Genomic DNA, 15,276 nt, shown 5'->3' with positions numbered 1-15,276 from the left:
CTCTCAGTCATTTAGGCCGGAATTTACTCTGAGGCTCTAAAGGAGGTGGAGATATTGCCTTCGGAGATTTATTTGCATTTGAGTACTACACGGATATTAAATGTGAGCCTAATTTCCTGGCTGTGACAATTTATTGATCCTAATGTCTCTCATATTAAAAGGTTTTCTGACCTGCTGTTAAGTCATTCACGCCGAGTGTGATGGATTTATCATAACGGGTGGTTTTTAATATACGAGATAGTCCGTGATCATCCATTGTCGACTTATTTAACAGTTTTAACTAAACTCATAGTTACAAATCAATGTCCACAACTTCTTTAATAAAAACATTTTGACGTTCACTGTCTGTAAAAGCTCCTAACTGTGTTTTCTAAACTATTAGTAATCAAATTATGTCCCAAGTAACAAAGTTGCATTTTTTTTTTTTAGGTGTATTAGGTGTTTAGGTGACTTAAAAGTCAAAACTCCAGCTTCAAAAGACAAAGATAACAGAATAAAAAAGGTTGTTTTTTTTAATATAACTTGCTTAATATCACCTGCTTTTATTGTGACATTTTAAAATGTTTTACCAACGTAAAGAAAATGAATGATTAAGAAGATAATGACTATTGAATATTTAGTTATGAGTAATAATTGAATGTTGAGCGTTTAAACATTAATTGCAATATACTGTTATATTTTATTTTTGATCTAATATCATATTTTTTACATTTTAAGATGATAATTTTAGGAAGGAGGATTTTAACATCTGTAAATTTGTAATGTTTTAAATCTTTAATCCAAATTATTACCTCAAACTTTGCATGCATTGGTCTCCCATCATTTTATATTTGTATCTTATTAGTTTGTCGCTGACTTTTAAAGTATTTTGAACTCTTCACTAACCTGTAGAAATAAACTGATTCATTGATGTGCAATCAGTGAAACAAGCAGCCACCAGCTTTCTCTCGTCATATCACAAGGCAGCAATTAGCTCAGTGCAACTCTTCAAAAAGCAGTCATGAGATTCTTGCAAACCAATCAAATAGCAGCCATTAGCTTTTTCCACGTTAGCTTTTTTTTTTTTTTTTTTTTTAACAAAGCAATACCGCAGCCCAAAAACAAATAATATGCCAGAAAAGCCAAGCAGACCGAAACTCAAACTGCCACAGCAACCACTTTCAAGACTGTGAGGTAAATATTTCTGCATTTGGGTTTTAAATATTGGAAATACTTGAGGAGTGCATTATGTGTGAAGCCAGACATTTAATAACATGACAGTGTTGAACAGGAACATTTTACATGGGGAAAAAAATGTTTCTAAATGAGCTGAAAAAACTTGCAAAATTAACTTGTTGTCCAGCAACCAAATCAGCTAGTTAATGTTCAAATGTTAGGAGCCTCTCCATACTGTACATTATTGCTGTTTTTTGGCTGGTGAGTGAAACAAATCTACCACTTGCATATTTTAGCAGCATTAGGCTGGAGCTAATTTTGTGCCCTGCTGGTAGTTTCACTTTAATTAAATCTAGTTGAATAACCACCTGCCTTTCTAAACATTATGTGAAAGTTAAATAAAGTCAGAATTATATTTAAACTAATAAAAAGTGGGTGATTTTCTTGTAGAAGATAGATTAGTTTAGTGTAGTGCTGGCACACTGATCCATAATGCAACCCTCACAGTTTCATCCACATATTTAAAAACGCTGTTAAAGTTCTTTCATCCAGGATTCACCATCCAGATCAAAACTGTTCAAAGTCCAACAATGACACACTTCACGTCAGCTCCAATCACACCAAGAATCAGATTTCAGAATCTCTTGATTTTGAAATCGAAAGAGCAGAAGGGAGGGTGGGAGGGAGGGATGGGGGGGCGACCTCAGTCCTGACACCCCAGAAGATTAAAAACCACATCATTGCGATCATGACGGCGCAGCCAACACACAGCAAACAGTGTGACTCTGCTCTGTTCAACCCAACGTGCACAAAAAGGTGGCAAGTGTGTATTTATGTCATGCAGTGTCGATCCTTCACCATCCAACATGCACACACAGGTTCCTGCGCGCACACACACACACACACACACAACCACACACACACTGAAACAAAAACACACATAACAGGATTTCTTTCATTCCTTCTCCCGCTCAGTAAAATCCGCTCGCTCGGATAAACACACACACACAAGCTGAAAGAGGAAGAGTGGAGTTGTTTTGACAGATGTTTGCCTGTTAACATTTGCAGCATTCCACACAAACCGACCAATTAGTCATACAGTCATGCTTTATGAGGCTCACTGGAAACTATCTCGCCTTTTTTTTTTTTTTTTCATAGTTATTCTTCTTGTCTTCAATGTCTCCTGTTTTTCTGTCCTTGGTTTCTTGGTTTCTCCTGGCGTCTGACTTCACCCGGCAGTAACAACTGTCTACTGGGTGTGTGTGTGTGTGTGTGTGTGTGTGTGTGTGTGTTTTCAGATAAAACTTGTCATTACCATGTGGTCTGTCTAAGACCTCTGGCTCCTTACTGACCCAGAAAATGCCTCTGCCGTGTGGTTTTCCTGTGCATGTGTGGGCGTGTGTTATAATAAGGACAGGTTGTCAGACTTACACTTAGCGCCTTCAACAGTGTTTTTAGAAAAAAAAGAACTCATAACACATGAGCTGAACTGAACTTCAGAGATGAAGGTTTAGTTTGGATTAATTTCCGGGTCCACTTAATTGATTATGACTGCTGTGTAAACCTGATTCATTTAGTTCATCTAGATGTCTAATTATCTCACTACTTTTATAGTTAATTTGTTGGCTTCTCTGTTAACTTGCTAAGCGATTCTGTCAGAAAATTAGCCAGTTGGCTGAAAGAATTACATCCAGTCATTCAATTAAAGAGCGATGGCTGAAGCTGATTGACATACTTGCTGGAGGTGACGGAGAGCTCTGCCCTGCGATCGACATGGGCGACACCTTCCTGACCGGCTGCTGGTCTCCGAGGGGAGAGAGCGTACTAACCATGGCCGTCGCCGTGGATATATTAGTACGACAACCTTCCCTTCCTCCAGACATCTCTCCGTCCCCCTCTTCGTCCGAGTTATCAGAGTGCAGGGGGTTGGTGAAACTTAGGGCAGTCCTAACAGGAGTGGAGGAAGAGGAGGAAGAGGAAGAGGAGAGGTGGGAGGAGGAGGAGGAGGATGGGGCGACGCGGTCTGACGAGGAAGAGGAAGAGGAGGTCTTTGGGAAGTGTTTTTCGGGGCTGTTGCAGGGTTGAGCCCACGATGCGTGGCCGGCCTTCACCTCCGCTCTCTCCCCTCCTTGCACCTCGCCCTTCTCGCTCTTCACAGGGAGGTGGTTCGGTCTGGCCAGGACTCCTCCGTCCGCTTGACTCTCCCCGCATCCGCCCGCTCCGCCCTCCGTGCCCGAGTCCTCCGACAGCGAGGAGCTAGACGTCAGCAGGGATTGACCGGAGCGGGCTTTGAAGGCGTGGCTTCTTTGCAGCATGGCCGCGCTGTTGGTTGAACCGCTGCCCGCTCCGCCTGCTACTCCCATAGAGGAGGAAGTGTCAAAGCTACGAGGTCCTTCCTGCAACGGCACCTTTTTAATCTCAATGCTCAGCTTCCTCTCGATCCGAGGAGCACCGGAACATTCAACGGCTGGCGAGAGGGGGGAGGAGGGAGTCTGAGTCTGGCTTTGGCCCGATTCTGACTTTGTCGATGTTGATAGTTTGTTGTTATAGTTGTCGTTGAGATCTAGGTTTGAGACTTGGGTTTGCTGTTTTCGACTAAGCAGATCTTGATCTTTTTGTTCCGAGGGACTGGTCTGCGTGTTTGGACTGAGCTCTGACTGGTTCTGCTGCTTGTCCACGTCTTGATTCTGAAAAGAGAAGAAGTGAAAAGGGCAAAAACATGAAAGAACCCTTTGAAAATGCAGCAAAATCTTCCACATACTTTCAGTGTTGGGACATGCATGGATGGGAGCCAGAGGCAGCAAGAGAAAAATGTATGAAATTCTCTAGAAATAAGATTCTCAGATTGAAAATATAACTAAGGTACAACAGCCTTATGTGAGCTGTTACACATAGTGCATGCAAACAAGTCTATTGATAATGGACATTTACCATATTTTTTAGTTATTGCTCACACACAAAAAAAACGGAATTATGTGATATTGTTCCTAACAGAAGAAACATGCAGATCAGAGAAGTATCAAGTAAGATTTGCTACAGTTCTATCCCCCTAAATCCTTTTAACCTGTACTGTCAACTACTTAATAAAGGTTAACTCTAACATACATAACAGGTTTTACAGGTCTAAATAGTGTACATACAACATAAAAAAACCTTTTTCCACAACACCCTAAATAAACCAGTATTTTTACGACATAATGAATCAACTGCACTGAGGACAACTCAACATTTACACAACAAACTTGATACAGTGTAAATGGACTCAATGCAATGATTTCCACTGTATCTGTACCTTTGTCACATTATGTTGTGCGGTAGCCAGGACGTGTATGACAGGTTTGGGGTGGTAGCGGTCGTTGTCCTGCCGTACGTTGGTGACAGTGGGGAAAGCTGAGGGTGGAGACGGGGTCAGAATCGGGGGTACGGGGTGAGGCTCCGGGGGCTGGAGGATCTCTTCCTTAACATCACCTTCTACTTGGGAACTAGAGAGAGAGAGAGAGAAAAAATAACAACATATTTAACAGTGAAGAAAGAGACAAGAAAGGGTGCAAAATACACTACTATAATTAAAGCACCAAACTCAAAATCCATTTTTATGCTGTAAATTTTTTGGAAGTACATCTAAAGGTGCAGCAGTTATGAAGACTGTGGTTCAGGCAATTTAGGAAATGAAAATGATGAAAAGGGAAGGATTTCATCACTGTGGTCAGACAACCTTGTGATATTTTTGGACATCCATGCTTAAATTATTCTCAATCTAAAAAAAAAAAAAAGGAAGGAATGATGAAACTCAGATATCTACAGTGACACTATCTACATATGAAATGAAGTGAGCTTCACACATATGAATGAAACTAAAAGACAGCGTCTGTCCACTAGGTGGCACAGTTTTAAAAAGGTAGCAACACGCTCATAGTACAGCTGAGACAAATTACAGTACATGTCCTCAGTGGAGGTTTTTTGCACTGTCAGACAGCTCTCAGCTATATTTTGTGGATTTAAGGGTGGAAATGATGAACTGAAAACAGACTAAATCAATATTTAGTTTATCTAATGCTACTGGACATGCAATTAAGAGGCTAAGAAAGATTTCCACACAGGGCATTAAGAATGTGCTATATTTTGCATTTTATTCTATTTTCTAGCAGCTTTATTTCACATGTAGTCTTTCATCACCTTTGAAGAAAGATAGAGGAATTTATATTGTACTTGACAAAAGTTTCCCACTAATTCTATACAGCGTTGTGTATTTTGGTAATGTGCTTATAAGCTTCACACCTGTAGATGCACACGTGTGGGTGTGTGAATTTAAAACAGGATACTGAGGTTGTCATCAAGCTCCCCTTCACATATATGGAAAGTTATACTTAAAGATATTTTTCCACTCTGGTGAACATACATTTACTTGTACATGCAAATAAGTACACACACACACACAAAACAGTCAAAGGATGTGGTGATGTGCTAAATCATGAGCACATGACTGAGGCAAGAGCTGCCCTAGGACTGCACATGATGCTCTCTGAGTGTGTGTGTGTGTGTGTGTGTGTGTGTGTGTGTGTGTGTGTGTGTGTGTGTGTGTGTGTGTGTGTGTGTGTGTGTGTGTGTGTGTGTGTGTGTGTGTGTGTGTGTGAAAGACAGATAGAAAGTGAGACACACAGAGACAGAAGTTGCAAGTTAGAAGCACAGGGGATTTCCTTTTGTTAAGTAACCTCGGTGTTGCAGCCGCACTGTAAAAGGCTTCCTCATAAAGATTCAATGTTTCTGTTGAGTTTCTAATAGCCGATATTCTTCTATGAATGTGTCTATTATTTTAAATTAGTTTTTGAATGAAATGTGTATTTTCTTTAATGAATCAGAGATAACATATAAATATATCCTGTTAATTGGTGAATTTAAAAAAACATGACAGTATTAAACGAGAATGATGAAGTACCACAAGGTGCAGAACTCAATGCTAACGGGAAATTTGGCAGAAGGTAGAAATGCAACGAAAATGCAAAGGTGAACATGGAGAGGATTCTGCAGGAGATTTGTGACTGGATGAGATGATATCAAAAACGAGCTCGACAAGCCCAACTAGAAAAATCGGGGAATCAGAAAACCAAACTAAAGGAGTGGAAACAATGGAACAAGTATTTAGAAAAATGCTTTAGGTCCAAACTCAATGAGGATAAACTGGTCAGTCAAGAAGATTCCCATTAAAATAACTCAAATGAAAGCCCATAAAAGGGGTTCAATCGCAAAATACCTATAATTTTGATTAATCATAATAAAACACACCTTTAGACAGAAGAAACAAACAATACAATGTAAGACAAAAACACTTAAGATGATCATTTCTTGGATAGAGAAACAACTCTCTGTTTTACTTGAAATAAGAGCTGTAAAAATGAATCTGACATTAAAAATACAAAATGTTCTTGTGGTAGACAAATACATTTTACCGACTAAGCTGCTATGGAGGGTCCCGCTCTTACATGTGTTTAAAGGTGGGAAGATTCATCCTTTTTAAGGGAACAACAAATAAGAGTGAAATCACATAACTTTACATTAATGCTCCTGCAGGAAATGACTTTTCTTTTTTTCCAAAGATGATATCTGACATAATAACTCACACTGATTAACATGTGGAGGAGATCTGAACATAAACAAGATATATCAATTAAACACACACCTCTAAAGCAGTAAGCAAAACGTTTGATGCATTAATCAGAGACATAGGCCTAAAAGATGCAAATGCAAGGCACTGCATACATTACTCTACCTCTCACTCGTTACTATCAAATTGGAGAACTGCCAAGAGCCTGCTGAATGACCCTTTCATTTAAAAAGCAAAATGAGTAATGAAATTGAAATATACATCGTTAACATGATGCATACACAAGAAACTGAGAAAAAGATGCTATTCACTAAGCAAAGATACCATGAGAACAGCTCGAAATTTAAGACATTATTGGCAAGGAGACTGAAAAAAGCAAGAAGCAGATAAAACTATATATAAAATATGAGACTAAACAGGCCATAGAATAACCAGTTATGAAGGTGGAATAAGCTCTTAAGTGCAGAAATAACATTAAAAGAATTAAGTGAGGCAGACTGCCAGACTAAAAGCTAACAAATCAACAGGAAGTGATGGTTTCACAACTGAAGGGTACAAAGCAGTAAGAAAGGAACTCATGGCAATGTTACTAACCACATGCAAATGGGCACTAAAGAAAGCAGAACCCCCCCCCCCCCCCTCTACTTGGATAGAAGCTTTTATATCTTTAAGAGTGAAAATGCTCCCTGGTTTAATTCAGATCAATCAGACAGGATTTATACACATGCTGTGCCTGGACTCCACTTATTTTTCACTACATCTAACCCAACAAATACGACAGAGTGACATTTTTATGAAGGGTACTGAAATGAATGAAGTAGAACATAAAATAGCATGTTACGCAGATGATGTCCTCATATTAAAAAAGCAGATTACAAATGGAAAACCAATCAAACTGAAACTCTTACGTACAACTTAAGTCTATCTGGAAAACTCATGTCTGCATATCCATTTAAATGGTAAAACAGAATCTTTCAAGTACTTGGGTATAATTTTACCTAAAGATCTATCAAGATGAACCTCTGTACAGTAACCTCAAAGAAAATCTTATACAGTGAAATGTCATCCTTTTTAAATTTAAGTTCAAGAATTTAAACAATTAAAATAAAATGTCTACAATAAAATGATATTGAGATTTATATGGCAGTGAAAAAGGCCCCGAGTACAATTTAAAACTTAGAGAGATGAGGCTGGGGAACATCATCTTTGAAAAATGACTATATCTCTGCACAGATCCCAGAATTATTATTCTGATGTTCATATACAGTACTATTGCATAAAAACATGCAAAATCACATAAATAGATTGGAATTCAATAGGTAAAATCTTTGTGGAGAGTAGTAATAAGGTAATATAAGGTAATACCGATTATCTTTAATACACATAAACCATTAGATTTCAAAGCCATATATATCCAGGCCACATCTCCCCAGAAGCAAAAGTTATTGACTTATATTTAATGGGTATATTGGCTCTGACCTAAAGATGGATGATGCATGTTGAAACTACCGTGAATAACTGGACAGTAGTAGTGATGGAAAATGTTGCTTTCTCTTTAAACTTAAAGACGGACATCTTCATATAACACTGAGAAACTGTGTGCAATAAGTCAAACCCCCTGAGACCTGTGTATTCTCTGTGGTGTGCAAATATCTCACGTATGCAACTGTGTGAAGCCAAATTGCTAGAAGCATTTTTATTCTGTCTGTTTTTTCCAAACCTGGACCTTTTTTAATTCATGGATTTTAATTTTATTCCTCAGTGCATCCATCCATTTATATTGCCTGTGGATGTAATAACAATGCACAATGACATAAAGAATCAAATTAAAAGTAAAAGAAAAACACAAATTACCCACAAGAACAACTATACTCTCTCAATTTTGTCCCTCAATGTCATCTACATTGCCTCAAGCAAGCAAAAGATATATTTAACAATAACACAGATGATTCCCGCTGGTTCTGGTAGTTTCCATGGGGATATGAATCATTGAGATGAGTTTATTCAAGCCCTGTGTGTCCTTCTGAGATAAGATAAGATGAAACTTTAATGATTCCTGAGGGGAAAGCTGGGCTGTTACAGGAGCAAACACTAATAAGTCTCAGCAAAACATATAAAGATTGAGCATGAATGAAACTGAGCTTTGAGGCACAAAACATAAACTGAGAAACTGCAACGCTAGAACATACATGGAGGATGTAGTAAATATGTATTAAAATATGATGAGGGTTTACATCAAGTGAATAAAGAAGTAGTCATACTGTTTTATCCGGAAGGCTGAAAAACATTGTGTTTTATCCAAAGGAAAGAAATTGAGCTGAAAGTATAGAAGATTAAAAAATATTGTTTTGTTGCCTCTTTTTTTTTAAATATCCTCTGGTTATCAAAGTTAAAATTGTTTTAGCTATTTTACTTCTGCAAAACAAACAAAAAGAAGGTTTCCTCATCATGTGTGACGCTCTCAATCTGATTCACTCAACTTCTAATTCTCTAGCTGACACTTTGCAATAACTAAATGCTCATTTTGCATCTATTTTTTTAATACATTATCATATCATCTTTGCTGCTTTGGAGGAACATTGTGTAAAATGCTTCTGCAGTTTGAGTCAGACTTTTCTTTATATGCTAAGAATCAACGTTAACCCTGGAGCATAAACACACTAAAAACCTTCCATACTGTTGTCATGTTGCTAACACAGACTTAACCTTGGCCCATATTGTGCACACTTGTATACACACATGCAACCTAAACACCCACGCATACACACATGCAGACTCACAAAGAAAGTGAAATTTATGCGCTGCCACCACCCACACTAACAAATGAACACAGAAAAATAATCAAACACGCACACCAAGCACGCTGTGTCCTCCATATATGTACTCCAGAGGGAAGATCCTGCATTTTTAATCAGTTGGTTAACAGTGAGACCTGCATGCATTCGTAGGATGTGGGGATGCGCTAGAAGGGGATAGAGCTTAAAAGAGAAACTTTCTGGTTTCGGCTTCTGCTGCGGAAAATATTCACACCGACGACTTCACGAAAGTAGGCCGCTCAACCCAAACCACAGCGATATAGATCATTGCCTATTCCACAAATGTATTTCAGGCTGCTAGATTACATGATTAACTATTTGACTGACTGTAAATGATAAGAATTAATAAGCATCATAAAGTTTGTTTGACATGTTTAAACAATAAGGTGTCAGGTGCCTCTGTTGGAAAGCTGAACCTTCTCAACCTTAAAATAAGACTAATAAACACCAACAATACCTTAATATACTCACACTGATAACTGTGCTTCAGATTGAGCTACATCAATGTGGGTTTTTCCCCAAATTTGTGGTGTGGGGAAACAGACACCTTGAAATTGTTGGTAACTGTTGATTTTTTGTCTAACACGGATCAAAACGGCAGATAGAGCTAGGTATAAATAAACATTTTCAGTACCGGAGCCAATATAATACCTGAGTTTTGGTTAAAACATAAAAGTAATACTTTTTCTGAAACCTTACTTTAAGGGATATGAACAGTCTAATTAGCAATGTTAAAACTTAAATCAAGAAATATGTTATAAGCCATTAAACATCTGGGTAAATATTCAATGCCAGCTGTCAACACTTAATGGATTTTGATATGGAGGGGGCATTGAGGTCAACGTCCAGCCACCATGGCACAACATGTGGAGGTTATGACTAGTCAGGGTGCGGCTATGACTGGATGTGAAAGCCATGACTCAGTCATTACAACGATGACCTTGATGCCAGCCTTTTTGGAGATCCTGCAGAATTTCTCAGATACACACAATCACACCACTGAAGTCACCCAGGGGGAGTGTGGCCGGCAGAATGTGGACTATGCCGGTAAAAATAGCTCTTACCATCACTAAAATAGTCTCAGGCTCAAACTAGGACTTTGACATGTCTTCTTTAAGAGACAAAAGGATGACAAGGAGAGAGAGAGTCACAGAGAGAGAGACAAGAATCGAAAGAGATAAATCCATTGATTCTGTCACTCTCGCTCTGTCCTTTTTTCGAGGGACACTTCCTATTTTGGCAGCCTGTCCGAGTTCAAATGTGTATGTTTAACTTAGAGCAGGAAAGAAATGCTTCAGTAAACAGATCACCTCCCAAAATTAGGACTTCAGGAAAAATGTTTGCTTTCCCATCAAACCGACAAATTCAGGAAGCCATAATTTTAGTGCAGTAAGGGAACTCAACAAAGGTCGTGTCAGTGATGATAAATGATTTTTTTCCGTACTAAATTTCACACAAGCTAACTTGTTACTGAGGTTCAGAATTGGCCGTCAAATTTAAATGAGGATTAATCCTGAGTAAAGAATGAAAAAAATGAAATGCAATGATTCACACTGCTGCAAACTTGGCCATTTTTAGACAATGTAGTTGGAAAAGGCTGCCAGCAACAGGTAATTAAGTAAAACAGTGTTGTCTCCTGGCAACAGGATATCCTCTGTGACATTAAAGCAACAGTACTGAGGCAACTTGTTTGAGCAATGGCATCTACCAAAGCTTCTGTAGATAGATAATACGAGGGACTGCTGGGCACATACAGTAAAAATAAAAATGAAAGGAGAGGGAGAATAGGGGAACACATTGGAGCAACTCTTGCTTATCAGACAGTAGAGAGAGAAACAAGAGGAGAGAAAGCAGGAAAAATGCTGAAGAGAGTTATAAAGGAAGACGGGGCACACATGTGTGCATACAAGCTTGTATATGTTTTAAATTACGAGCTTGCATGGGTGTAAAAGCATTTGTTCTTAAAGAGGAGAGGGAGATGTAAGATGTAGCAGTTCTGCTTCAACTAGCCTTGGGTTGTGGCGCGTTCAACACGATGTAGTGTTGCAGACTATTGCAAAGTGTTGCAAAATGATCTATAAATACAGCTCCTCCTGAGGCCACAACAGTTATTAGCAGCTAAGCAGAAGTTAACTTCAGTAAAGTGGAGGCTCGGTTGTATCTGTGGGCTGACAGGGAAGTCATGTTTCATAAAAACTCTGGTTTGTTTGGGGTGAAAAGAACGCCCGCTACTTCTGTTTGGATATGTTTTCATTGTGTGACTTTTTCTTTTTGTCTTTGCCATCCTCCTACAAAACACAACACCCACTGTGCTCACTGACGGGCCACTTCACACCTACTGCTCACTTCTGTGTGAGCCTGTTCATTCATCTGTGTGGATGATGAGAGTGGATCATTTTATTCTTCAGCTGCATACAATTTTTTGCAAGTGACAAGTGAATTCTGATAACTCCCAGAAAACAGATTTGAACTTAAATAGGTTTGGATAGAAAAACTAGAGACTGTGTCTTACCTGCGTATGCGAGGAGGTTTTGGAGGAGGTGTGTCCCATCTCTCGTCGTCTGACTGCTGGGCTGCTTTGACTGGACTACTTTCATCCTGGACACACATGCAAAGCAAAAATACACAACACATCAGAAGGAAATATTATACTTTTTTATTGTTCTACATTAATATGACGGCTGTAGCGACTAAGTACTTTACAGATTAAGATTTAACATATAAAACATGTGATCAGTTTACAGATTAAACTGCCCATTAGTACATAAAGTAGTTCAAATTAGCTTCAAATCGATCAGCTGAAACACTTAAATGCTGACATGCCACATCAGTAATAATAATAATAATATAAATCTGACAGGGGCCATTGACTTTCGATGCTTTTTAAAATGCTTTTTACTTTTACACACAATTTTGAAGGCTAGAATTTTAATTATGGTGATATGATATGTGTCCAGTGTTTTCCTTTTGCTCATACAGACCATTAAGAAGATCCCATCATAATGCACTTTCATAAGTAGGTGATGGAGGACAAAATCCACAGTCCTCCTTCTGTGCACACATTTATTTTAAAGTTTAATTGAAGCTAATATGAAGCTTCAGCCACAGAAATGAGTCTTTTTCTTCCTTCAACTGCAGCTCAACATTAATTACTGAGAAGACTTTAACCGCTTTATTTGATTTGTCCATCATTTACATTGTAAGTTCATTTGAAAGGATTAATTCTGTAAGTATGAACAGAAGGGATGATTACAACAAGAGAAAAACTATTTCAATGTTAATTTAGGCCCCTGACTGATGTTTTAAGATGGACTTAAAAAAAACAGTGAACCTGTCCTTTAAGTAAAAAATATAAATACTCTTTCCAGCACTGATTTTAGGACACAAACACATTTTACTTCCATAGTTTAAGGATATTCTGTGTTTAAATGTTGTTTTTTTTTTGTGGAACTTTTGACTGTGCTGCTCTGGAAAGTGTTTCCATCCCACATTGACATGTGAAATGAACACACCTGAGCTGCTGTGAGTTTTCTGGTATTTGCAGTCCGACAGCATTCCTAATGTGATTGGATCTTTGGCATGTACAGCCAGCCTAAGAGCCTTTACATGACTGTGTGTGTGTGTGTGTGTGTGTGTGTGTGTGTGTGTGTGTGTGTGTGTGTGTGTGTGTGTGTGTGTGTGTGTGTGTGTGTGTGTGTGTGTGTGTGTAACTGGCAAATCATCTATATGAATTCAGCATACGCATTATTAGCTTTGCAAAATTTTGAATCAGCTATCTTTTGTTTTATTATAAACTTCATTAACCAAAAGTCAATTTCGAGTTTTTATGATTGCCGTTGAAATATAAAGCGTCTTTTTCTCTAACGAGTCTACTATCTCTCCTTCTCTAGATGACTCTGAAGAAGGAAGTTGCTGAAATAGTTCCTGAAATAAGCCTTCCTCCTCCTCCTTACTAATTTTCTCTCTCTTCCTCTCACCTCCTGTCTTCCTCCTCCTCCTCATCCTCCTCCTATCCTCTCTTCCCCCGCGACTCATTAATTTGACTCTCGCTCCACTCTGATAATGAGAAGACAACAGGAGGACTCCGGTCGTCATAAACTCACAACGGCGGGGAAAATCAAGCCACTTCAGCTCTGTGTGTGTATGCGAGTCTGTCGAGGAACCGACTTGAGTATAAGACATAGGATTAGATCACATCCCGAGTGGCTGTCTACTGTACGTATGTCTGTGTGTGTTTGGCCAGAATCAATTGGGAAGAGATACTTTTTTGCAAACAATGATGGCTGCGTATGAGCATAGAAACGCGTGTGGGATGTGCGTATGTGTAGGCGTATTGTTAGTACTGCTACTGAGAGCACCTATGTGGGTGTTTCGGTCACTAACAATGGCTGACTGGACGTGACTCAATGTGTGTATGGACTGAGTCAGTAAAGCACACTGATAATGTTTTGAAAACTGTGTGTGTGTGTGTGTGTGTGTGTGTGTGTGTGTGTGTGTGTGTGTGTGTGTGTGTGTGTGTGTGTGTGTGTGTGTGTGTGTGTGTGTGTGTGTGTGTGTGTGTGTGTGTGTGTGTGTGTGTGTGTGTGTGTGTGTGAGTCCGCTGTGCTCTTGGACTTCCAACTTAAGATGTAAGATAATGATGAGTTTATATCATCAGTAATAAACTTGTACTGGAGTTGTTCTGCTCCTCTGTATACACCACACCTACTCTTGGCAAATTATTAATAAGACAAAGTTTAAAACAACAAAATATGATTTTTCCTTCAGGGGGTGATACAGCAGATATATCCATCACTGAGTTATTTAGTGATATTTTAAGATTTTAGGTTCACGTTCTTTCCCGATACAACACTGTTAAATAAAAATGTGGTTGCGTGTGTCCGTGTGACTGTTTGCAGCGAGGGTCCCCCCTTCCCCACGGATGCATGTGTCTATTCTCAGACTCAAAGTGCATTCTGGGAGAGGGGTGATGTCATCAGAGCTTCCTAAGAAGGAAGTCGGCTCCTGGATTACGGCCAATATGCTCTCTCATCGTCTCTCTGTCTTCAGTCTGTAGGGTTTTTGTTTTTTTTTTCTTTCTAGACGTCCACACTGTCTCATTCATTCCTCTTTCCTCTGGCTTTCTTTGTCTTTTATCTTAACATATCTACATAACAATGTAGGGAAGTAGCAGTTCAACATGTACTACTAGTTGTACTACATTTTACAGCGGCAGCCGGGTAGCAAAGCAGTTTTTAAAAACATGCTTGCAACCAGATATGCTACTATGTTTTCTAGTATGTAGCCTGCATCGCACTTCTTTCTTTTCTCTTGAAGATGAAAATGATTACTCCTATTTAATGTTTCAGGAGAGGATCAATCAAACAGACTGGTTTGACTGGTCCATTCTGTCAATACATTTCTAAACAGTAGAATAATAGTAATGATGCCTTACTTAATTATATTATTCAAGTATATTAATAAAATGATATAGTTCTGGTAAGAGATTGATGTGAAATGATTTCAGTGTGTTAAGATAGCTCTTCTGTGTAGCTTGTAGTGTGGATTGCTACTTTCAGTTAAAGTGTGGCATCAGTGTGGTTGCACTACTTCCAATGAAGAGTAGCTCACAGCTTCAGTGGCTTTTAACACAAATACCGATGTGATACGATATGAAGGAGCTGTGGATCAGGGATCTGTCACCTGCAAGCTTTTTAGCTGATT

General features: G+C 38.8%; 1 protein-coding gene across 1 annotated transcript in view; it reads right to left on the bottom strand.

Annotated features, from left to right (window-relative positions):
• Positions 1-15,276, bottom strand: part of ptpn12 (protein tyrosine phosphatase non-receptor type 12) — a gene marked incomplete in the record, with an annotated part of 46,074 nt that overhangs the window by 7,281 nt on the left and 23,517 nt on the right. The window contains 3 exon segments of the mRNA XM_062444118.1: positions 2,891-3,842; positions 4,448-4,637; positions 12,086-12,171. Coding sequence (XP_062300102.1) covers positions 2,891-3,842; positions 4,448-4,637; positions 12,086-12,171 — 1,228 coding nt within the window.

The sequence above is a fragment of the Scomber scombrus genome, chromosome 22 (assembly GCF_963691925.1).
Source record: "Scomber scombrus chromosome 22, fScoSco1.1, whole genome shotgun sequence".
Taxonomy (NCBI): domain Eukaryota; kingdom Metazoa; phylum Chordata; class Actinopteri; order Scombriformes; family Scombridae; genus Scomber; species Scomber scombrus.
The sequence above is the reverse complement of the archived record's forward strand: the minus strand, read 5'-3'. Positions and strand labels throughout refer to the sequence as shown.